Source organism: Uloborus diversus, chromosome 3 (assembly GCF_026930045.1).
Source record: "Uloborus diversus isolate 005 chromosome 3, Udiv.v.3.1, whole genome shotgun sequence".
Taxonomy (NCBI): domain Eukaryota; kingdom Metazoa; phylum Arthropoda; class Arachnida; order Araneae; family Uloboridae; genus Uloborus; species Uloborus diversus.
The window spans coordinates 190,139,231-190,165,280 of NC_072733.1; the positions used below are offsets into that span (position 1 = coordinate 190,139,231).

General features: G+C 34.5%; 1 protein-coding gene across 1 annotated transcript in view; it reads right to left on the reverse strand.

Annotated features, from left to right (window-relative positions):
* The window catches only part of LOC129218467 (multidrug resistance-associated protein 1-like), a 44,968-nt gene that overhangs the window by 17,708 nt on the left and 1,210 nt on the right, over positions 1-26,050 (reverse strand). Inside the window, exons 3-13 of the mRNA XM_054852746.1 lie at positions 22,994-23,187; positions 20,047-20,223; positions 18,913-19,080; positions 14,600-14,799; positions 13,511-13,658; positions 10,485-10,580; positions 8,637-8,751; positions 6,030-6,174; positions 5,091-5,256; positions 4,170-4,369; positions 21-147 (exon numbers count right to left, since the gene is read on the reverse strand). Coding sequence (XP_054708721.1) covers positions 21-147; positions 4,170-4,369; positions 5,091-5,256; positions 6,030-6,174; positions 8,637-8,751; positions 10,485-10,580; positions 13,511-13,658; positions 14,600-14,799; positions 18,913-19,080; positions 20,047-20,223; positions 22,994-23,187 — 1,736 coding nt within the window. The remainder of the gene's footprint in view (positions 1-20; positions 148-4,169; positions 4,370-5,090; positions 5,257-6,029; positions 6,175-8,636; positions 8,752-10,484; positions 10,581-13,510; positions 13,659-14,599; positions 14,800-18,912; positions 19,081-20,046; positions 20,224-22,993; positions 23,188-26,050) is intronic.

The following is a 26,050-nucleotide window of genomic DNA, read 5'->3' on the forward strand; positions in this document are numbered from 1 at the left end:
GCATTGGAGAAGTTTCTTACATGCAGCGCGTAAGTTATCATCAACGCCACAACAGCGGCTCCCAAGTAGCTGCGATGGTATACTGCAAGAGATGTTGCCACTAGAACCATTGTACATCCCAGTATATCTAGGCAGAAATGAAGCCACCTGAAAAAGAAAACGATTGTGATGTATTTTCGTAAAATTGAAACACATTCCAACAGGTGAGTGAATGCTCTTGTTTCTGCCATGTAAAATGACAGATTTGTGGAAGAATTTTCTTTGTTTTAAATCCTCCTCCTAAAGCTTTTGATAAGTAAGGGAATAAGGGACCATGTTTAGTAAGTAGATAACTAAAATTAACACAAGGTAGATAAATAATTTTCGTTCAAAATGAACATATGAGAAATTTATTTTGAAAATTACAGTACATAGAGAACAATGTATTTTATAATGGAACTTCTATTGAAAGGTTTTTTTTACTACTACTTCTTTTTTGTTACTACGTAAATTTACCTAGTAACAAAATTTGAGAATTATCAATTTGCTCATACCTGGCCAAAAGAGACAACGAAACTATTTTTATGATGATGAAATATTTTCTATTTGGTTGTTTAAAATATTTTTCTTGGAGTTCCACTGCATACATATATAAATGAATGAATGAATGATTGAGTTAATACATGTAAGAAATAATTAAAGATAGCATAATGGAATTAATGAATGATTAGATAAATGAGCAAAAAATAGGAGAATGCATAAATGAATGAATGAATGTTTAAATGAATTAATTAATGAATAAACTAATGAATGCATAGATGAATGAATGAATGCTTAAATGAATTAATTAATGAATAAACTAATGAATGCATAGATGAATGAATAAATGAAATAAATTACTCCATTTTATCTTTTTTCACTTTGCCCAGAATGCACTTGAGAAATTGTATTATACATTTCAAATCAAAGCAAACCTGATATTAAATGAGTAAATACTACACTGAGCATCAGTAAGCCTCTATCAACACTTGTAATGGTTATAACAAAACGTTTCTTATTTTATTCAAGCAAAAACTTTTTGATGTAGCATAATATGATACGCTATCAGTACAAAAGTTTAAAATGACTTGTATTAACATTTTTCTTGATCTTTAGAGTGAACTATATATTGATTGAAATCAACTGCATGTCTAAGAACATAGTTAAAATAATGCCAGGTAGGTGGATCTGCAAATACATTTTGCCTTACCTCCCCTACTATGACAGTAAGAGGATACTGTATGATATGAATTTGATATTTTTCTCGAAACGGAAAAGCTCTATTTTTTTTCATGCTCATGTTAACAGAAATTAGAAAACAAATTTAACATGCAAAAAAAAACGTAATATTTTGTCGGTTATCTAGTTTTATATTATAACTTATATGCTCTATTCAAGCTAAAAGATACAAATTATTTGAGAGTCAATATTTTCCAATTAAACTTCATGTTGATATAAATACTTAGCAATCCATTAATTAGCTTTTTTTTCTTTTAAATTCACGTGTAGTTTTCATTAACAAGTGGGATTTCAAAATAAAATTTTAAAATCTTCAAACAAGTAGAACTTAACCTATACGTACAATATGAAATAAGACTTTGATTTACACATTCCTTACACAAGGAAAAGAAAATTGCTTTTTCTAGAAAACATTTAGGCCTCATTCTTGACGTACTGGAAAATTAATATTAAACGTACTTTTTTTTTTATAAGAAGTGCAACTTTAAAAAGTTAAGTAAAAAACAATATGCAGCCATTTACAAAGCAAAATTAAAGGCCTTTGCCACAGCCATTCATGATCCTTTACCATATGCCATGTAGCTGTAGAGGTTGGCATAATGATGAACAACTTAAGTTCAGGTGATTTTGGCTACAAAACCCATGTAACTCCGTTTTCAAATTCTTAATCCTCGACTGAGCAATTATATCGTTATACGAAAAAGATCCAACGAATCTCCTATAATATTGCAACTGCTTGTAAAAAAAAGTTGTCTGCATCATTTCACGAGCTAAAAAGCCAAAACTGTCCTCACAATATTTGTAGTTCTTTCTTTTACGCTAGGTACAGTGATGGGGTCATTCGAAAAACACCTTTTACGGTCACCCGCCTCAACTCTTTCAGTTAATCAATTTTGTAAAATATGTTGCCATTTTTAAACTCCAGATCCGACTCAGTAGTTTGAACAGAAACTTTTCTTTCGGGTTGGGGGAGAGGGACGTAACAGACTTTGCATTTTAATATATTACAATACTAGAACTGACAATATGGCTTAAAAGCTAATGCTGGGGATTTACCCCCTAAACAACTTCCTGGTTGGGCCTCTGTTAGGAATTACCATTTCTCACTAGCGTTCTGGTACTGAAAATTTTACTAATTCACTGCCTGCTGTGTTCCTAGATACAGTACACTCAACTGGTTTTGTGCTGTAGATAGGGACCGCATAAAAAAAACCGCATAAAAAAATCGCTCAAAATTATACTATTAAGCACTCGTTTTTGAAGATAGGTTAGTTAATCTAGTCCCAATTTGTGTAAAATTTTCATAGACCGCACGAAAAAAAAAAAAAAAAAAACCTCGCACAAAAAAAGATTGCGCAAAAACAGGTTTGAGTACTCTTTACAAAAAAAAAAAAAAAAATGCTGCTGAGGTAAATAAAAAGCTGCATAAAAAGTCATGGAAGAAATAATCTAAAATTTTCATCCCCTTTTTTTTTAATGCTTAAAAGAGTTAAAATTATATTTCTGTGCAAAATTTACAGCACCCAAATAAATAAGGTCCGGCGTTTCCAGGACTGACGTAACTGTAGGAGAACGAAAAGCCGGAAGATGGCGTTAATGATTGCATATTGAAGAGCGTTTTCTTTGCGCATGTGCGGTGCAATCGGCGTCACTCTAAAGTAAGTGGTTCTTGTGGAAAAACGCATTAAAAGGTAGCTCTCAAATTCCTATCGTCGAAGGGAAAATGGAGCAAAGAATTAACATTAAATTTTGCTTCAAATTGGGCAAGACAGCTGCAGAAACATATGAAATGTTGAAACAAGTTTACTTGAACTTTTGAATGGTTTGAACACTTTCGGGACGGGCGCAAAAGCTCCTATGATGATCCACATACAGGTCGGTCGAGTCCGTACGCACGTTGGAAGCAATTGAAAAAGTTCGCATTATGGTGACAACAGAAATTGAAGAGCTACGTTTTAATGCACCCTTTCCACGAGAACTACTTACTTCAGAATGGTGCCGAGCCGATTGTACTGTGCATGCACAAGAAAACGCTCTTCAGTATGCAATCATTAGCGACATCTTCCGGCTTTTCGTTCTCTTGCAGTTACGTCAGTCCTGGAAATTAATAGCCGGACCTACAGGTTCAACATTCCATGTCTCTATATGTCGCTCATTTGGACGAAGAGTGCCACAATACAAAGGAATGAAATTTTACAGGAGAAGCGTTTGAAGTTTAACTCCTCAAGAAATTTGCTATAAGAAAGGTAAATGTGCTATGCTCTCCAGTGGTTAATATTAGAACAAAAAAACTGTCTAATTTACAAAGAAGAGAACGTCATTTGAAGTCCTTTAAGCGAAAAAATAAATAAATAAATAAACATTTCGTATTGTGGCACTCTTTTTCCATACGAGCGATGTGTTTTAATACATATTTGATTGGTTGGTTTATTTAGTTTTAATGGCGCAAGAGCCCTTGAGGGCTATACTGCGTCAAATGATTCTTTATTTTGCATTATTTGTATAAAGTCAGGACATGGTAAAAGTAAACGTATTTCGAGGTAAAAGGCATAATGCATATTTGACATGGAACACACTGAATTACCGAAATTAGAGAAATACATCGAATAAAAGAAATGGAGTAGTTTAAACTATTTTACTCGACAATTGTAAAGACAACTGTCACCAAGACCAAGCAAATCAAAATATTGTGACATGAATTTCACATTTTTTAATGTCCTTAGGGGGCACTTTACAGCTGAAAGCAGTTGAAATCAATTGTGATCCAAGTGAAATATTACACATTCAACTACACAATAAGTGGTTTATATCAAAAATAATCTTAAATTATAAGCTTTATATTTAAACAAAAAAAAAAAAAAAAAAAAAAAAAAAAAGAATTTTTATTCAAATCATGAAAACATATAACTTACGAATTACAAGAAAGTGTGTTAAAGTAGCAAGTTATATGTTTATCTAAAATCTCATCGAAATTTTCAATGAATTCTTTTTCAGCCTGGTATGCTTTGATAGAGGAAACTCCTTGAATCGATTCCAAGAAATAGCTATATAAGGGAGATCTTGTTGTTGATTCTAGTCTCTTGATTTGCCTTGATGCACTTAAGTGTAATTTCTGTAAAATTATGTTTGTTATTAGTATTATGTAAATAAAACAATCAATAACACATGCAAAGTAAACAAGTTGTCTGCTGGGATAAAGATTTTCATTGTGTAATAAAGTGGATGATATACTCAAGGTTTCCTACAACCAAAGAGATTTATGCTTTATATATTTTATATAAGATACACGATATTTGTAGACATATGTCACATTATATACACATTTCATTAGTACGTTTTATATGCAAATTTTAAATTCAAGAAAGTAAAAGATGCATTTCAACTCCTGTGTAACTAGCATAAACTTCTTTGACGAAGTAAATGTATTCTAAGGGGAAAATGTTTCGAAATGAGTAATTTAAAATTCGTATTCAATGCAGCATGAGTTATAAAAAAGCAATGAAAGCCTACCTAGGATCTAAAATTTAAACACGTGTTTTATTTGAAATTTTAAAAAGTCCACTTTTATCCCTTTGCTTCTCACTGAATGTTATGTAAAACCAAATTTTAGTGCGGACGCGAACTGCTGTATGACCGCATTTTAATAGGTTTATTTTTTAATTGCATTCTTTAGGAGATAATGCTGGACTTGTGACACTTGACTAAATTCCTTTCCTCCACCAGGGACTTTCGCAGTACTCGAGATTGTCCGTACATCGTTGGGTTACGCATTACATAGCTAATGTTTATAAAACTACAAAAAATTCAGTTAATTAAGCGTTGTTTTCACTTACCTGTAATATATAATACAATACACCAAGGGGTAAGAGAGTAGTCAAAAATATTGGAGTATATATTCCAATGACAACGAAGCCAGAAGTAACGAAGAACAAACAATCAAACCAGCCTTCGAGAACATAAATAAGTTGCATATCTGCTATGTCCATATCAGCAGAAAATCTGTTACAAGAAATATTTATCTTGAAATAGAAGGATTTTGCAAGATTTTAATTTTATTTATAGATAATGTCCGTTACTTTACTGCATTTAATTATGGATTGCGATATCCTAATTTTTTCAACATTTTCATAGCATTAAATCACGCATTACAGGTCAAAAATATCAAGAATATAATAGAATTTCTGCTTAGGGGGGTGTTTTTCGGATTTTTTTCCCTTCAACTTTATAGCATATTTGCAGAAAAATTAAGATGAATTAGGAAATTTCTCATTTAATGCTACTTTTGTTTTCATTTATATTATTAATTAACGATCTCAGTTTTAATAGAACTCCTGAGACAAAAGTTCTTACTGAGGATAGTGACGCAAAGTCTTATTTGCGAAAACCCATGTGGCCTAGTGGTTTGGACCGCTGTCTTTCATCAAGACGACCTGAGCTCGATCCCCGGGTTTGACTGACGGAAACGAAACCACCACCTCTTTCTTGATGTACAGTAAACCTGAGACTTCATGTTAAAAGATTAATTCCACTGATTTTTCTAACCTTCTTTTAATGCATTCCTTAGTTTTTTAAACTAAACTCTAATAAAAAAAGAAAAAATTCTTAATTTACAGTTTTAATTTTCATTGAAAATGGCTTCAAAGTTGGCAAATTCAAACTTTTCTAAGCCACTATATCATTGCTTTATCTTTTAGGATTTAGAAAATAAACAAATGAGATTTGACTGTATTACAGAATAACCGAGAGGAGAAGTTAACAGAAATTTTGCGTACCTGTTCATTATGCGTCCTAATGGAGTGGTGTCAAAAAATGACATCGGGCATCTTAAAACACTGTTCAGCATTTCTTTGTGGTACAACTTTGCTGCTACTGTTGAGCCAAAAAGTAGAGCTATGATGGCGACAGTATACGAAATTGCTGAAAGTTATTAAAAAACTGTTGAATCCGTCTGACTTTTGAATGGCATCATTTAACAAAACTACTCCCACTTAAAGCAATGAAGAGCATATTTTTAATTGCTTTTCAAACTTGTGATAATTAATCAAATAAAGATCAAGAAGAATGTCAAAACTCTTTCTTTTTATTCTTCAAGGCTAATGCTGCTGAAAACAACTGCAGATTGTTTTTTTAATCTCTTTTGAATCCTTGTCGTTTCTCTTTAAGTTTCCTTTTTCTTTTGAGTAAGGACGATTTAGGAGGCTAGAAAAGAGTAGCAAGTGAGAACGAAATGGCAGTTTCGTTGACTGTCATTAAAATTGCTAGGTCACGCTATAGTGGTGTTGATTTGGTTGTAAGTAATCAATTCCCAAAACTCCACAATTAAGGATCAATTAATGTCGTTGCCTCATGCAATTTACCTAAGAACTTGCAGAATTTGAAGGTGTGTACTCTTTAAAGCTGCTATCAAAAAGATACAGAAAGTTTTGGCAAGAGGCTATGAGAATAATTACTCTGTAAAGTGAAATAATTTCTCATTGACTCAACCTGGTCAACTCAACAGCAACAGGGGAAACTTCTACTAAATAGACCAAGGCTACACAAAAGAAAAAAAAAAAGCGATCATAAGGTACATTAAAAAAAATTGCTTGCAGTGAAAGTACATACATAGACAAGCATTTATCGCCTGGTCTGGCCAGGGCGGGTAAGGGACCGGGCGGGGTGGCGGGTGATCAAAGAAGGCAAATTTTCTGCACAAAAACTGCAGGTTTCAGCATAAAAACTGCATTTTTTTTAAAAGTAACACCTCAAATCTTTAAAATATTTTCAGAATTCTTTGAGATTTCTACAGATGTAAATCTGCAAATTTTTTAAAGAAAACTCGGAACATTTGCCTTCTTCTGATTAAAACTAGGCTTTTTCACACGAAACACATACGTGTTATGCAATTGTTATGTGTTATTATGTTGTAGTACGTGTTGTCTGTTATACTGCTGTACAGGAAGAAAACAAGCCCACATACGTGTAAATACATTTATCTCATGACATAATTGTAATTAAAATACATGTATGTAAATACATCAACATAACTAATGTAATCGTATCAGCATCACATTTTGTTTAGTGCGAAAAAGCCTAGTTTTAATCAGAAGTAAGCAAATGTGCCGAGTTTTCTTCAAAAAATCTGCTGATTTACTTCTGCAGAAATCTAAAAATAATCTGAAGATATTTTAAAGATTTGAAGTGGTTACCTTAAACAAAAAATGCAGTTTTTTCTGCAGAAAATTTGAATTCGTTGACCAAACGCCCCCCCCGCCCGGTCCCTTACCCGCCCTGGCAGACCAGGCGATAAATGCTTGCCTATGTATGTACTTTCTCCCTATGCATAACTTTTTATTATGTATCTTATGATCGCTTTTTTGTGTAGCCAGCTCTTGGTCTTTAACGTCTTACTAGGGGAGAGTCGGGAGGAATGGGACAATTCTGTATTTAGGCACAAATACACTAGTATGTGAAAAAATATTTGTAGTTGATGTAGTGGTAAGAGTCTAAAAATGCTACTTCTCTTGGATGAACTAGAAATATTTTCTCTCATTTTATATCAGCAAAAATGCAGTGGTGTCCAGTTCCTCCCAATTATAAATGTGATTGAGCAGTGCCTATAATGATTTGATGAATAAGAAAATTACACTTTCAAATGTAAAAATGTTGATTTTTTTTGTTGGCGTCTGAGATTCTGAAATAACAAAAATAAATCTAAGTGAGACGTGTAAAAGGAACAAAATTTCATTTATAATAATGACTTAGAGTGAGTAGAAAAATTATTAAGATAGTTACTCCCCCCCCAGCTTGTAACGAACTAGTGCATATAAAGATTCGTGTAACAAATTTTGAAAGTGTTAACGTAGGTTATAATGAGAATCTCGATTAATATCATCAATATAGCCAAACCCACAGCGGATTTGACAATTCATTTTGTCTCTAAACGGTTCTATTCGCTACTTATCTCGAAGTTGGTGGCGAGCAATTCACAACAAAACTGAACGATGTATTGCTAATGTGGTAGACAATTTATGAAGTTATTTCAGTTTGGATTAAAATAAATATATTTCTTCCACAAAAACAAATAAAGAGCCTTTGTGGAACACCCGATTCCAAGAAAATAAAAGGGAACGGCGAAAATCCCATGCAGACCCTACATGCAAAACTTCAACTTTCTACATCCTACCGTTTCTGAACTATTCTTGATATATGCGTACCAACACACATGCATACGTTAATCTAGATATCACAAGAAGCCTCGTGTTAATGTATAAATGGATACTTGGGCTGCCTATACGTTCGTAGGAACACATGAATATACGGACACGACAGAAAAAGTAGTCGAAATTCATTAGTGGATTACAAGAAAATGTGATTGTGAAACAATATTTCAAAAGTACCTTGCCCGCATAAAAGAGCTGCATATATTGAAAGTCTCCAAGTTGTTGCTGTAGTGTTTGTTGTATTCTGTAATGCGTCAGTATTCCATTTGCTTAACCAGACATTTGCTCCAGCCTAATTTTGGAGAAAGGAACTATTACAAGATAATATTAATTTAAAAAAAAAAAGTACTGATGAAAACTTCTGAATGGACGCCTTATTTAAGAGAAATTTTTCTCTGAAAAATGTTTACCGGCTGGTGGCGTGATGATAAAGCGCTGGCCTTCTACACCTGGAACCCGGTTCTGACCTGAGGTCTACACTGAGGTGACCAGTCGGTGGATTTTCGAAATGCAGAAAATCATCAGCGCTCATTTCGTGCGATTATGAGGCATATAAAAGATGCCTTGGGTATTCGTTTGGCTTTGAATTCCCACGGCAAAATTAAACTCCTAGTGCAGTTTCGTATCAAAAAGAGCCTATTTGCCTCCCTCTGGTGGAAACTGGGCGTCAAACACTTCTTGTGTCATGCATCAGCGCCTTGATGGTGTCACGTGAAGGACTCATGCCTTGTCGGGGAGCGCATTAAGTCTGGTAAAGGCCGAATGGTTTCTTACACAGCCCAATTGGAAACAAAAAACAGTTATTCTCATAAAAATATTACAAATTTTTCCCGACACTTTGGATTATTGTTTATCCATTTTAATTTTAGGGATACCAGATTTTATTATCCTTTTGTTCAAACAAATATTTTTTTTAACGTTTTTATTTTTAATCAAAAATGTAATTACCACCGTTATCAACAACTTTCTGCTGTGTAGTGCATACATTTTCAATCCCAGATGAATAGAAATTAATCGCGCAATTTTTTTTGGGCAAAATATCTGGAGATGGCATTTTGGATATCGGTTAAATTTTCAAGTTTTTTTTGTTTGTCACATATTGTTCGGAATGATAGGAAATCAGATGGTATCATGTCAGACAGCAGCGGATTTTAGGGGAAATCCAGGGAGCTCGAGCCCCTCCCAAACGGTTAAATTGATTTCACAATTTCATTTTTTAATTTTAGTTGACTTCTTTATAAAATAGAGACATCTTTTTACAGATATTTAGAAAAAACTCAAAACGCATAGAGTATATTCAATTGAAAGCATTTTTTTTTTTTTTTTTTTGCTAAATAAGTAATACTGAGTCAGAGGCCAGATTGGCAGAATACATTTAACTGTCACAAGTTTCGAATTTATGGGAACGCAGTAATTCGTCCATTTATTCTTCCTTGATGTAGGTTGATGAGTTGGTTAATTAGTTGGTAAATAGTTGGTTGTTTAGAATGCCTTTTCTACTCCCCCTCCCCTTCTCCTACTGTCCGGATTAATCGGTAAAAAATTTTAAAGGGCATCGATTAATGAAAGGTTACTGTATAAAGTGGAAATTAAAAATCCCACTAACAAGGTCAATCCATACACAGACGCAGACAAGTACGTATGACATAAAGACGAAGAGTCTGTGAACAATCGTTGCGTAGAGACACCAAACGCCATAGAAAAGCCAGGTAGTTGCGGCAACTGAACGAATTTCGGCTAAATATCGACTTTTATTAAATTCCCCATCACGAATCGGGGATTATATAAATTCACCGGTAAATGTAACAAATATTGCTTCATGTTCAATAATTGATCAGATTTACCAATTTTAGTAGGGAATGTGAATAATCACCGAGGATTTTACAAAATCACCGGATTTATCACACTTACCGTGACATATATAATTCATTTCATTTATCAACACCGTTAAGATAAATTTTCGAAACGCATTTAAAATGATTTTTTTTTTTTTGGAGCACATTTCATATGTGAAAATTCACTTACCTCAAAAGTAACATACGAAAGAAACCCTAATACTGTTGGGATGAAAAGTAGTAAGCTAAAGTGCCGAACGTAACTTAAATACACTCCTCGTTTTACCTATAAGGAAAATTAATGAATTAGGGAAAACTCAATATGTAGTAATATGATTAGAACTCAACATTTTCTGGCAATAATAGTTTTTGATGACAATAATTTTTTTTTAGAGATATTTTAAGATATAGATATAATGTTCAGAGCACAAGTGAAGCAATTCCATGGCATAAAAAAACCCCTTGCGTATCACTGTTGAACTACTTTTGCTTTTACCAGGCAAAAACGAAAATAATAAAATTCCTCACAACTGAGTCTTAAAAAATCCGTGTTAAAAATACGTTAAATAATAAACACTGCAGACATAAACTAGACGTTCCAAATATAGCATTTGAAAATAATGTGTATTTTAAATTGCATTTCAACATTTTATTACAATCGAAAGTCTATCAAGCTTAGGATTTTCAAATGAGCTATTTTAAAGCTGTTACAAGCAACTTTCGCGTATTAACTTTAAGTATTCTATCCTTTTTTCTCTAAATAGGCACAGAAATTACTGCTAAAACATTGCAAAATAAGTAGGAAAAATAAAACACTTTACTCATAAATGAGCGATACAACCAGGCCTCGACATTTCGAACTTTTCCAGGGTGTATATTAGGGTGTGTGTCCCCCCCCCCAAAAAAAAAACGAAAATCGATGTTTGATAAGTCGCACAAACTCTAATATTTTTCCTTTTAGGTCAAAACAATTGTAAAAAAAGTTTCATATAATTTGAGCAACGGCAAAACGTGCCGACTTATGCCCGAAAGTGTAAACCAGCCCTCCCTGTGTACTAGGCTGAATATATATTTTTTCTTTTTTTGGAAGTTCAAAATTACATTTTGATAAAACGATGTCTCTATAGCCCCACATATACCACATAAATATTTATCCGAATTAAAAAATATTCAGGTGCCCATCAGGAGGCCTAAAATTAATGATTTTCCTCAAAGAATGGATTTTTTCGATTTATTTTTTAAAAAATTACATATACATCTCAATAAAATATCAAGTTCAAAAATCAAAAGTGAGCACATTTTAAAATTAATATTTGCAAATGAATAATAAAAAAATGTATTTAAAATAAAACATTTAATTTGAACTTTAAAAAATCCATACTTTGAGTAATATAAGGGAGACTTAAATATTGCAAGAGAGCAAAAATTTCTATTTAGCTCTAATCACCGAGTTTCCTGTTAATATTTTTTCTTCATAAAATATATCTCACATTTGTATATAAATATATAGAAAAAAAATCAATTTTTTGAAGAAAATTACAAATTTTAGTTTTCCTGCTAAACACCTAAGTATTTTTTAATTTGGATAAATACTTTTGTGGTACATTGTACTTGTGGCAACGTTAGTAGTGGCAACGTTTATAGGAGCAACGTTTTATGAACATGAAATTTCAAACTTCAGAAGAAAAAAAAATCGATTCAGTCTAGTACAAACACTTTCGGACGCAAATTGGCACGCGCGGGTTGCAATAGTTCAAATTATATTAAACTTTTTTTATAATCGTTTTGAACTAAAATAAAAAATATAAGAGGGTGTGCGACTTGAAACATCGACATTCGTTTTTTTTTTAGATCACCCTACTCAATGTAATGCAGTGTAAAAAAATTCCGAAAGGTCACTGATTATTTCCGTGGAACATTTTGGGATTTCAGATTTTCATCTATTTTCCCGTAAAATCAAGTATTTTTGCAAAAAAGAAAAGTTTCCTAAATTGCTACAAGTTGCGCTAATGCAGACTTTTCACTGTTGTGAAAACTATTTTTAGTTACTAGTTTAAAGAATAACTGAGCGTGTTTTTTAAGTGAACCGGCTTTAGTTCGATTGACTATGCTCCCAATGACGGCGGATAAATGCAGCTTTGCAAGGGAAGGAAGATGCTTGGTTCTTACTTGTAATTCTGTCTTAGCTTTGGCCATGTTTGGATTTATGCTTCATGAGTTTTCTTGGTAATTCAGGAAGGTTCTAATCAATTACCATAAACCTAAGTAATTTTTCTTGAAGGATCCCGCGACATGACTGGTTTAAACCGGCGAGATTTCCAAATTCTTCAGAAAATTTCAAGGATAATTTCAGAAAGGTTGCCGACATTTAGCGGAAAACGTTCCCGTCTTTTGCAAGATACATTACGGGCAGAAGTTCGGCGCATCAGCTGCCCATTATTTTCCAGAAACGTTTCTGAATTGCTTTTAAAGTGTAAATTATACCAAAAGCAACAACAACCGCACCCACTTACATGTAAATACATAGCTTTGCAAAATCAAGGAGGAGGACAATGGAACCTCCTTGACCCCCTCTAAATGTTTACAACTACTTGTTTACAACTACTATTTATACTACAGGCTTTTAGCAATCAAAAATAATGTCATTTTTTGTCAACTGGGGTCCAAAACCTACTGTGCCCATCTCAGTCTTCCGAATCAAGGGCTGTGGTGTGCTAGGCAGATGTTCCGGTTAGTTGGTCATCCGAACGCGGAACCCCTAGGGTTTAGTTCCCAAGTACGCTTGGTACTTATTTTATCGATCCACTAAAAGGATGAACGGCTGAGTCGACATGCTCTACCCGGGAATAAAGCTCGGGCCTGAGTGGTAGGAGCGCGAAGAGCTACCACTGAGCCACTGGGCTTCAGTAGGACAAGAAGTTCTACTGTTGCATAAGTAATGTTGTTATTAGAAATTAAATCATTTTAAAACGAAGCTGTGATTAGCTATCATTTTCTATAGTGGTACAAGAACCACTTTCTTAACCTTTAAACCATTTGACAAAACTATTAAATGAAAGTCCCATGGCATAAAATTGCTTCATAATTAGGATAAAAATTCAAAATAAGCATATTTCGAAATGAAGAATCGTTCAAAAAAGAAACATAATAGACAATGCTATATAATTATCTGGTACTAACTGTACTTGTTGTAAACATCAATAGATCTTATCTTACTCCACCAGTTTCCATTTTTTCTTCTTCTATAAGTCTTGCCATGTCCTGTTTTTCTAACAACGCTTTTACATTTTTATCTTGACTTGATGATCGCTCTAGCGACTTCTTGGATTTCTCCGAGTCCGTTGAAGCAAATCGAGATAATGACCTATGTGAAAAATAAAGATAAGAGCTAAGCCCATAAGCTATAATTATTCAGGGGGTTGCAAAACTAATAGTTCATACTGAAAGGGGTGATAGACCTTGCCAAAAGGAACAACTTTCACAATGCAATGTTGGGTCGGAACGCAAACGGAAGGCTGGGAGAGGGTACTTTGTTCTCAGAAATGGGGAATATAAAAAAGAGTAAAAACAACAATCTGAAGACTAAGATCCTTTACTTATAACTTTATAACTACGTTATTTAGATGGATGCAAGTACGTAACTTCTTCCAGCAGGTGTTGCCCGATGTATGAACATGTACGAGCAAGTGGACGCCCATCGCATAACTAGAGGAACTTTCCCGAAAAAGCGCTACAGATCTTTATGATATGACATAAACGCAAACGGAAGGCTGGGAGCGGGTACTTGATTCGCAGAAATGGGGAATGCAATAAAGATCAGGAACAGCAATATGAAGATACAGAACCTTTATTTATTACAAATGCTCAAATGAGTGCCCGCAAGCTGCAAAACAAGTTTCATATCAGCGATGCATTGAACAACGGACACGTTAGAATATTCATGTCATATCATAAAGATCTGTAGCGCTTTTTCGGGAAAGTTCCTCTGCTTACGCGATGAGCGTCCACTTGCTGGTACATGTTCATAAATCGGGCACTACCTGCTGGAAGAAGTTACGTACTTGCATCCATCTAAATAACGTAGTTATAAAGTTATAAGTAAAGGATCTTTGTCTTCATATTATTGTTTTTAGTCTTTTTTATATTCCCCATTTCTGCGAACAAAGTATCCTCTCCCGGCCTGCCGCTTGCTTTCTGACCACACATTGCATTGTGAAAGTTGTTTATTTTGGCAAGGTCTATCACCGCTTTTAGTATGGACCATTAGTTTTGCCACACCCTGTATATAAAAGATAAATGAGTTACCTTCCATAATTTTTCGGTTGTTCAGCAGTGTTTACCGCTGAATTTGGATTAGCATGTTCACTGATGAAGGCTGAAAAAGCTCCTTCATTTTTCATAAGCTCAGAATATGTCCCGGTTTCTACAATCTTTCCATCTTTTATGGTCACAATCAAATCGACGCCAGGAAGTACAGATATGTCATGTGTTACCAGGATTCTAGTCTGTAAAATATGTTATTCTACAGTAATGATGCACTTAATTGGCAGATTGAACTACGAAGTCATCGACTTAATCTAATATAAGAGTACCATTGATTTTTATTAAAATATTTCCCTTTTAAGCAAAATTAAGCTCGAAGCTGATAGATTAGCATATCATCTGAAGGAAAAGGCAAGTACGATAAAAAGTACGGTGGCAGACTGAGAGTTCATAATTTTTGGGGACGCAATTAGACGATATATGTATCGCTCAGTGTAAAAGTGGTCTCCCTCCATATTTTTAAAATGCGTATTTGTTTGCTTGCTACATTTAGTTAAATCTTTAGTAAAAAAAGCGAAGCAAAGCACTTCCCGAAAGATAAATATCTCACAAGTACACTTGTATTTTTTCTTCTAAGAAAAAATCTGCAAAGGGATTCATATGATAAGGCATTGTAAAATCATTACAAGAACATTACTTTAACAAAGAATGACACATATATCAGTTTAAACGTTAAGTCGCTGCCTGAGTGGGAATCTGTATTAGACGACATCTACGTGATTTTATTCGAGGTCGAATCATTGGTAAGACTGAGGAAGGTTGTAGTGTGAAACATATGGTTATGAAGCTTGAGACTATACTCATAGCACTGTTAAACGGTTTTGGAAAGCACTTCAAACTACAAGAAGAGCAGTTCGACGGTTCAACGGTGGTAGTCCACAAGCAACTACGGCAGCTAATTACTAATATATTGCCCTACATCAAAGAATGACCACGGAACAGACGGCGGGATAAATCGTCGCACAGATGCAATAGACTGGACGACCAATTTTGCGTTTTACCATGACCAGGATCCTGTATAGTGGTAGTTTGTTTCTATGACGACTTGTACGGTGTGCACCTTTAACATCTGCTCATCGAGAACGGGTTTTCTGTGATTCCGGGACAACTAGAATTGCACAGATAATCAATGGAGCAGAATACTTTTCGGATGAGAACAAATTTAGTCTTTCAGTACGGTTTCTGAACACGCACACCTAGAGGGAGCAGGGAACTCGCAATAAACCCTCCAACATCATCGAAAGGAGGTCGCAGAGTTCTAATTTGAGGAAGCTTGCTAACCGAACAGACGATCACATTTTCGAAAGAGGTACAATCGCTAGGGCCTTATACTGTAACAAATTCCTTCCTTATATCCGTCTTTTTAGAGGTACTATCCTCAGTTATTTTTAACGACTAAAACCACCGAGGCATTGCACAATTGCTGTCGATAAGCTGTTAGAGAGTGGGGATATTGAGCACTTTTATTGGTTTGCAAGGTCTCCGGATCTAAATAACCCTCGAGAATAGTCGTATACAGGGCATTCTAAGGGGACGGTTGGGAGCACGTAGCTTACCACCAGTAGCGATCCTGGAACGATGATTGGCGATACAATAAGACTTGGGTAGCATTGCCTTAAACTCATTGACAATGTCGTACTGAGCATAGGCAAACGAAATGAAACCTACACCGCAGTCACGAGAAGATAGGTAAATGTTTCTTGCTAGACACCTGTCGCATGATTGTTTCGGCCTTTAGTCATAATGGGATCCATGCTATTTTTCTTTTCTTTCTTTTTTTTTAAAGTGAAAACTTCTTTAGGCGCGTTGAGCATTTTTCAGGTGAGGAAAAAACATTTATTTTGCAACACCGTCACCGACGTTTGGAATACAGCGCATGCGCGGCTTTTCTCAGTTCTTTTACTATGTCGCTTTCGTTGAAAATTGCTAACCTTATATAGCACTAATAGCAGCGCTTGAGTCTCACAATCCGATTCCTGAGTAAGTAATCTCAAGGAGCGTGAGTTCGATCCTCACCCGGGTTAGTGCTTTTTTTTTCTAGAAAAAGCATTTTAAAGCTTATATGATACTTTGAAGTGAAAACGTCTTAGATAATTTGGACATCTTTTGAGAAGGGAAAAACAATATTGTTTCTGATATCGGTGATGCGTGTGTTTGTCGTTGTCACTCTGCAAATGGACAGCTAATTGTAACGGTTGCTGTTTATATTTCAGCTGCTAAGTCTATAAACGCAATACAACAATTTTTGAATGAAAATTATAACTATGTACTTATATAAAGCAAGTATTTTTATGCATATTACAATTACATATACGAGGGTTGCTATTTATATTTCTGGCATAACGATTAAAATACAGATAGCTATATGCTTAAAATTGGTTTTATTGTTTTTCAAAATATTCTCCATATAGATCAATGTTATTTAGCATGCGTATGAACCAATGTTCAAAGCATTTTTTCCATTCCAACTGAAGTAACTCCAAAATGTGCATAAGCATTAACCGCTTCTTGGGGTGTCGAAGATCGTTGACCTCTTAACTAATTTTTGATGTTTGGGTATTAATTCGATGTTTTGGACGGTCAAAAATTCCTTTGTTTGAACCAATACATGTGAGCTCGCAGTAATCGTGATGGATAATGATTCGCCGCGTCTTCTGCTTTTTACAAATATCTCCGATGACTTCTGGGAAACAAATGGTCGCGTACTATTCATAATTGACTGTTCTGCCTTGCTCCAACGTCACTGCCATGACATGACCGGTAATGCCGAAGAAACGAGAAACCATTTACTTCGATGTGCTTCTTCTACGAACAACTTTCGTTGTATTTGGTTTGGTTATTTTGGTTGTATACATACAGTCAAATTCTGTTTTGTTTCGGCCTCATATGCATAGATCCATGACTCATCACCTGTGTAGATGTTATACACTGCTTTTGATGTATCTTGAACGAAATTTTTCAACATATCCATGCACCAATCGACACGAGCCTTCTTTTGAGCATTTGTCAGAATATGCAGGGTCCAACGGGAACAATTTTTTTTTCACAGCCAAATGTCCATGTAATATCTTATTGATGCTTGTCATACTGATGCCCAAAGATGCTTCAATCTCACGGTATTTCACATATGACGATCTTGTTTTATCAGTTCACGAACAGTATCAATATTTTCTGTCACAACAGCAGATTTTGGACGATCTTCACAGAATTCATCCTCGAGTGAACGCTGACTGCGATCAAATTACTTCTCCAGTTGTTTACAGATCTGTAAGGTGGTGCTTTACCTTGTGTAAATACTAATTAAATTCATCGATGCACTCTTGTCTTGTTATTCCTCGTCGAATGTTTTGAAAATAATCGCCTGAAAATGTTCACGATTCAATTCCAGTTTCATTTTCAATGTAAACAACAAATTGCGATAAAAATGGCAAACTGTTTTGAAGATTTTATGGTTAAAACATCAAATTTCGGTTTGGAATCGTACACGGTCGCTTAGCAACTGTTAATATTGCCAAGGCCAGAAATATAAATAGCAATCCTCGTACTTCTATTATATATACACTACTTAATATATTGCAATTAATTTTAAATGAAAATTAAATACACACCCACACACGCGCGCGCACAAAACTAGCAAATTTATTTCGTAGTTTTCAGTTTTCACTTCTGTCGGCAGTCTCATGACTGAGTATTTTTTTTTTTTTTTTAGAAATTGTTGCTTACGTTTCCAATGATCCTACGTCTCAGGCATGTTCTGGTATTTCTGTTGAGTAGGAAAGCTTTTGCACAACGTTGTATTGAGAAAACCGTCTCGCCCTTAGTTTTTGCATAACTGTGTAAAACAAGCATGCTTAACCATATGTTGGAAAACCAATGTGACAACACAGTGGCAGATGTATTTAACTTATCAAAACTAATATTCTTGTAAACTACTCCAATAAAAAGAAAAACACTCCTCACTTCCACTCTTAGCGCTAAAGTACACACTTAATGGATACTCACATAACGTTCAAGTTTTGCCCCTCCTTCTATGCTTTATATTTTCCTTTTATGATACTATAAAAGTGCACAGATACCAGAGGTGCGCTCCTCTCCTAAGAGCAAGGGCGCACCCCCCTAAATATCATGAACCCCCCAAAAAGCAATTGAAAAATACCCCTCAAAACAACTACCCCCTTAAAATTTCAATGGCGCAGTCTGCGCCATGACCCCTCTCCCTCCCCCTAAGTGAGCACCCCTGCAAAAATGCTTTTAGAATAGCTTCTTTTTTGATTATATATGACAGATGAAGCTACCTTGTTCTGCAACAGTCCTTTACTGCCTATGACATCATCAAAAAGTGCTTTTCTCACGTGAACATCAACAGCACTCAGTGGATCGTCTAGGATGTAAATGTCCTTGTTTTGATACACTGCTCGAGCCAAGCTCACTCGTTGCTTTTGACCACCACTTAAATTTATTCCCTGACAGTAAAAAACATTGAAAAAATGAATGAAAATATAAAAGGAAGTTTTCAATTGTGAATGAGAAAACATCATTTAAAAACTAGTTTCGGTTTAATGTACAGTTATCAATTGAAAATGCAAAAATGGATTTTTTTTATATGAATTTCATTTGAAAATTTGAAAGTCGCAATTTTTTATTGACACTCATCCCATTTTAGAAATTCTTTTCTTTTAATACTCTTCCTTTTTAATAAAAGAATGTGCCCGAAAACACGTACTATGTTGCAAATAAATTTAAAACCTATAAGTCTGGCTTTGTTGACTTTTATGCACTTAGTTCAGAGTATGAATAAAAACTACTACTTTAGGGTACTCTTAAGATGCTTCTAGTATTTGTTTACTGATATGCAAAAGTATCATATTGTTACGAAAAAACAGAAAAGCCGTATGGTGATAACGATTTGGAAGTTTTAAATTTATAACATAATTTACACTGACACGTATTGATTTTCCTTTAAGTAGTTGATTTAGCTCTGTACTCTAATTTGAATAAATGCTTTAACGGATATTATGAAACGCAGATTATGTATGCATTCTCTTTCAGATCCTTAGAAAGCATGATTTAAAAAAAATAATATAGTTCTATAAAATATAAACTTAACCTTCTTATTAAAATTGTCCGTTAAAGTGCAAAAACTGCTTTCACGAATTATATTTTTATTGTATTTCTCTTTCACACTGTATATTTATAGATAAATTTTTTGCTGCAAGCATAGAAACTAGAAATTATTTAATAATTTGTGGTAAAAATGGACTTTTTTCAATGTCAAAATAAATAAATAAATAAATAAATAAATAAATAAAATAAAATAAAATAAAATAAAGTAAAATAAAATAAAATAAAATAAATGTGCAGCTTTACAAAGATATTTAATATTGGCAAAGTTAATATTGTATGTTGTATTTCAATGGAAATAATCATACCTTTTCACCGATCTCAGTTTCATCACCAGCAGGCAAAATATCAAGATCTGGTCTTAAGCAGCAGCAGTCTAGAACTTTGTTATAGAACTCTTCTTTCATTGGTTTTAAAAACAAAATATTGTGTTTTAAACTTCTATTTTGTATCCACGCTTGCTGCGGAACATATGCAATACTGCCCTAAGAACATGAAGGCAATATATAGTTAACTTTTCAAGAAAAAGTAGCACAAAAATTTAATTTTTGAAAATTGAACGAAAATAATAATGTAACACATAAACATTCTCTTTCAAGTAAAATGTACACTAAAACATGTTTTTGTGCGATGGAAGGGGACCGCATAAAAGAAAACGCATTAAAAGAATCGCTCAAAATTGAACGAGTAGCTTTGAAAATAATTTTAGGTACACAATTAAAAAGTTTTTTATGCGTGGTTTGCAAGAAATTCAGTGTTGGATGGTTCTGCACCTTTCAAGTAAAGTTTGAAGATTTTGGATTCTATTGAATTTTAACCTCTAGAATAGAGGGAAATGAATTTTAAAAGAATGTATGTTTTTGTCACTTTTTTAGGCATATATTGATATGCAGTAAGTTGCTGAAAATTTAAGGTAAACAAAAGAAAGCTACCTAGGAAGCTTTGATCCAAGCTAACCAGGGAAACTTGACCAAAAGACTAATTTGATGGTTTTGCTTAATTTGGTGCTTTTTCAATGATTTTTTTTTTTCATGAATAGCTAAAATACGGTGATTTAGACCAAATGATTTTATTTGGTTGAACTAGCTTTGACCCAAGCTAACTAGAGAGACTTGACCCAAAGAATAATTTGAGTTTTTTTTCAATGAATTTTTGTTTATGAATAGCTAAAATATTGTGATTAAGCCCCAAGGATTTTACTTTATAAGCAATAATTCTAGTATTGTGACTATGAAGGTCTGATTTTTTTATTTGACAAATAACTAAAATATTCCTATAATCTCTAAGCCCAATGATTTGTTACAAATTAAAATAACTGAATTATTGTTTAGGTCTGAGCTGATTAAGTTTTCTGTTCGACTTCTGTTTTTCTACCGATGTGGAGTAAAATTTATTAAAAAAAAATTTTTAACACTTCACCTAAAGAGTGAACATTTGTTCATTCACTTCAAGTGTCACTTATTAAAGCAAAAAGCACCATCAGACCTGCGTTTTTGATTTCAGTATCTATAGTCTTCTTACATTCATGAAGGTGGGTCATGTCTCCCTAAATGGTTAAATCTTCCCAGATTTAGGGACATTTGACCCATATACAGACTTGAGGGATATAATTTTCTTACACCATTTCTGCTTAGATTTCTGCAACAGTAAAATCTGTGAAGTTGACCACCTGTCTAAGTTGACCGCTTTTTTCAGGCACGGAATCAATCTTTATCATATAAATCAACCTCTGTAAGTTGATCACCTGTTTAAGTTGATCACTAAAGTAGAGCACCGCAAGTGGTCAACTTACACAGTTTTCACTGTATTATTTTTAGCCTTAATAATATGCGTAATGATAAACTGTTAACATATATTTTTATTTCGTTCTATTCTACAAAAAAAAAAAAAAAAAGGAAGATAAAAAAAACCAAAAATTGGATCAAGTCTCCCTAGTTTCTCTTTTAACTATTATCCCTCGAAGTCTGACAGTACGCGAAATTTCTTGTAGTAAACTGGTTCAAAATCTACCTCGCACACATTTTATCGATAACCTCGTCAATTAGGTTCCAATTTGATTTAAATTTTCTTATCCGACAAAAAAATAATAATAAATAAATAAATAAATAAAATAATGATAATAATTTGCACAAATAAAAAACCGCACAAAAACAGATTTGAGTGTTGTGTGAAGGTTAATTCAGATTCAATCGGACAAGTCAATGAGGATTTTTATGGAATGATACCTAGTAAGATGACATTTAAATGGAACTGGTTTGTACTTAGATCAACCACAGAAGAATGAAGAGCGATTCCCAATTGGATGTTAATCAATCGAAACAGCTTTAAATGTTAGTTTCATTCGATCAGCATCAACGGGGTTATTTATTTATTACCTTGAAAAGTAAATGCTTCTTTTTTCTGGACAAATAGTTATTGGTTTGAAAACGTAGGGGCTGCAGTTTGATGCTACCGAAATCATTTCGAACAAAGCCACGAGAAAGAAGCAACATAAACAAAATTTTTGAGCATTTTAAAGACTTGTTGGCAGCAGCGTTGGCACATGCTTCGTAACTGTACAGCAAACAATACTTCAGTTATATGCTGCAAAATCAATCAGAACGGGAAGGGAGAGTCATATTCCATAAACTAGCTTAGTAGCATCGGTTTTGAAATGCCGTTTGATAAAAGTTTACACCAATAAGCACGGTAGGATCTATTTCTGTTCATCTTTTAGAAGTGCAATAGAACTCCATCTACACTAACCAGCTAATTTTAACTCTTTGTTTGTTACCTAAAATATAAAAAGTGTTCTAGTGTAATGCCGATGGGCTTCATCCAACTGTTCAATCTGTTTTTTTTTACATAACGTCAGATTATTTTGCAAAAGCATTCTACATGTATTGTATAATTACAAGAATTTCTTCAAAAATGTGATCATGAACCATTTTTTTTCTTAAAGGAAAAACAATATTTAATGAACAGAAGCTGCTGAAATTAGTCACATAATTACTCTTTAGACGTACGGAAATTACGCTGTGGGGAAAAAAACAAAAAACAAATTTAAATCGGAAGTAAAGTTAGTTCGATACAGAAGAAAAATCATATTTTAGATAATTTGTCTTGACGACAAAGTTAATAAATATTTGCTCCTGTAATTTTCATAATAAATAACTATTTGATGAATAATCTGAAATTTTCATTAATTTTTATGAAGAAATAAGTCATTGACAGCGACTCTCCATGGATAGTTTAAGATAATTATCTCCTTTTTACCTTTAAATCAATAGTTCCTGCAGTTTTGTACAACTCTCCCAAAATAGCTGAAAGCAGGGAAGACTTTCCTGATCCTACGGGTCCTGTAATTGCGATAAGTTTGCCAGCTGAAACACTGAGGTCAACATTTTCTAGTGTGGGTTCAGCCTCTGGTGACCAAGATAAACTAGCTTTGGAAAGAGCAAGCATCTCACCTAAGGACATAAAAGGCTATTCTGTTACTAAAATCTACGCAATAAGGGTAATTATTGCTAAATAAAAATCTATTTCAATGTAAACGTTATGCAAAAGGTCAACGCTAACGCCCTTTGGCACAGCATAAAAACTTCAACAAATCTGACAGAGATTCGGAAAAGGAAAGGAACAGCTGAAGCAGGTAAAACACAAGAAAAAACTGGGAACTCTCATCAACGGATAAAAAGAAAGCTATTACAATATCATTTCATCAGAAGACTGTGACATGATTTTTACTACGGTAGATAAAGAGGAAATGGAAGTTTAGAAGTCGGTCCAGTTATGTTTACTTCTTGGAATTTTTCGGAAACTTTTTGGAAAATTTACGGAATTTTGTTGCTGTGCAATTGAATGGGCTCAGGTTTCCAAGGATAGCTCTAACTGCTACTTCTCTACTTTACCTGTTGATGTGAGAGAAGAAGGAGCTATTGCTGAGTGCATGGAGCGCACTGGGAAGTTTTGGAAGTCGCCGACAATTAAAGATCCTTTGCTATACAATACTATTAATAAAGTTATTAAACCTCAAAAACAAAGGATCCTAAACTATTGTTCTCCGTCGGCAATTTTTGAGAATATAACTAGATCCAAACTTACATTATAAAGGAATATTAACTTTAATTAAAACAAATATATGTGACTGAAACTTCATGAAATACGTTTTTTCTTCTTCAAATAAATAAATTGTCGTATGAACGCAAGTCTTTTCTTGGCTCTTGTTAGTCATACATTGATTTTAAATAGGAAAGACCACTTTGGATCAAAGTAACCCAAACGCAAGAGTGATATTGCCCTCTACCCTCCCCCACCTCCAAAAAAGAAAAAAAAAAAAAACAATAATAACACCAAAAAAATAAAAAAAAGATAACTATTCAAAAATGAAACTAACAAAAACCTAGATGTGTAAAATAGGTTACCACAGCCTAGAAACAGGAACAATAACAAAATTATTGGGATAAGGTGAAAAAAGTTCCAAAATGTGGACCAAAGTAGCCAGCATTCACGTTACTGAATGCAAATAATACACTGCATTAAAGCACTAATTTTTTAAGTGTTGACTCGTGTTTTTTTTTTTTGTTGTATATTTATGTTGTATCAAGACCTAAATCATCAACGAGATCTGTGATGCGTTACGGTATTACAAACATTGACTAGTAAAGATCGAGTTGCATGTACGAGTACGTTGAACAGTGTGATTCAGCTGTGTCACATGTTTGCTGAAGAATAAGCTTATTCATTTATTAGTTGTCCCAATATATTGATGTGGTTTCAACATTTTCCCACAGTATTTTGGCTGATATGTCACAATGGCATATGACTTACTCAGACAAACTCTAGATAGACCTTCCTTTTCATGCTACAACGATCGCTGAATTTAGGATTAATAACTTCTCATACGATTAAGCATCCGCCTGCAAAACGTATACCGGTATAGGACAAAATAATAGGAACACCCAGTTAAAATTGAGTCTTTGTTCGACCGCCGGATAAATGACCGAAACGTGTTGCAACAGTTTGCTAAAGCTTGAACACGAAGCGATGGCGGATGACCTTGAAGCGAAGCATCATTTGTATCGTTTGTAATAGGTAGAATCTGCCAGAAAGCACAGAATAATAAGAGGCATCCTCGCGCTAATGCTAGCTATTCCAAAATAATAACAAACAACCTATTACAAATGATACGAATGATGTTTTTGCTTCAAGGTCATCCGCCTTCTTTTCGTGGTCAAGCTATACCAAGTCGCGGCAGTAGGGAAGATATCCACCAAGCATTTGGCAGTGTGAGGGTTGCATGCAAAAAATCTGTATTTAGCAAAGCGTGATTATGTCCGACCTCTCCAACGTCAAAAAAGGCATGGTAATTGGAACTCGTCTCGCTGGAGCATCAGTGTCCAGAACAGCCAGTCTTGTGGATGTTTCAAGGGCCACTTTATCAAGCGTTATAACAGCCTATACAAACCTGGGGAAGGTGTCTTCTGCGAAGCACAGCAGTGGGAAAAAGTCGAAGTTGAAGGATCGTGATAGACGCGTGTTGAAAAGGATTTTACACCGAAAACGCAAGACTGACTAAAGCTTGACCGCGAAGAGAAGGCGGCTGACCTTGAAGCAAACACATCATTTGTATCGTTTGTAATAGGTTGATTGTTATTATTTTGGGATAAATAGGATCAGTGAGAACGACTCTCACTTTTAGGTGCTTTCTGGTTGATTCTACCTATTACAAAGGATGCGAAATGAGGTTTCGCTTCCAGGTCATCCGCCTTCTCTTTGCTGTCAAGCTATACACTGCCGCAGATAACGTCCGTATTGATCACAAACCTTCAGAGCCCGTAATCAATGAATATTATTCAACGGGAGTGGCATGCTGCCCACATTCATGGCAGAATAGCTATTTCAAAACCGTTAGCTTCGACGCAAAATGCTAGTAAGAGGTGGTACAGAGACCACCTAAACTGGACATGGGGGAGCAATGGGATCAAGCCATAGGGTCTGACGAGTCATCATTCACACTATTCTAGAATACCGGACATGTGCTCGTCCGCGAACACCAGCTGAAGCATATCATATTGACAGATTGGTTTCTATCGTGAAGCATGGAGGGGGTCCTGTGAGAAGGTGGGGAGCAATATCTTCTCGTGGATTTTGGGCCTCTTGTTGCCATGAGGGAGAGAATCACAGGTGAACAGTATCGAATCATTCTCGCCGACCACCAACTTCCCCTTATGCTTCACACCCTTTTCCGGGAGAACGTCTGGTGTTTTAAGATGAGAACGCCCCTATTCACAAGCACCACTGAGTTCAAACATGGATATATGAGCAGTACAA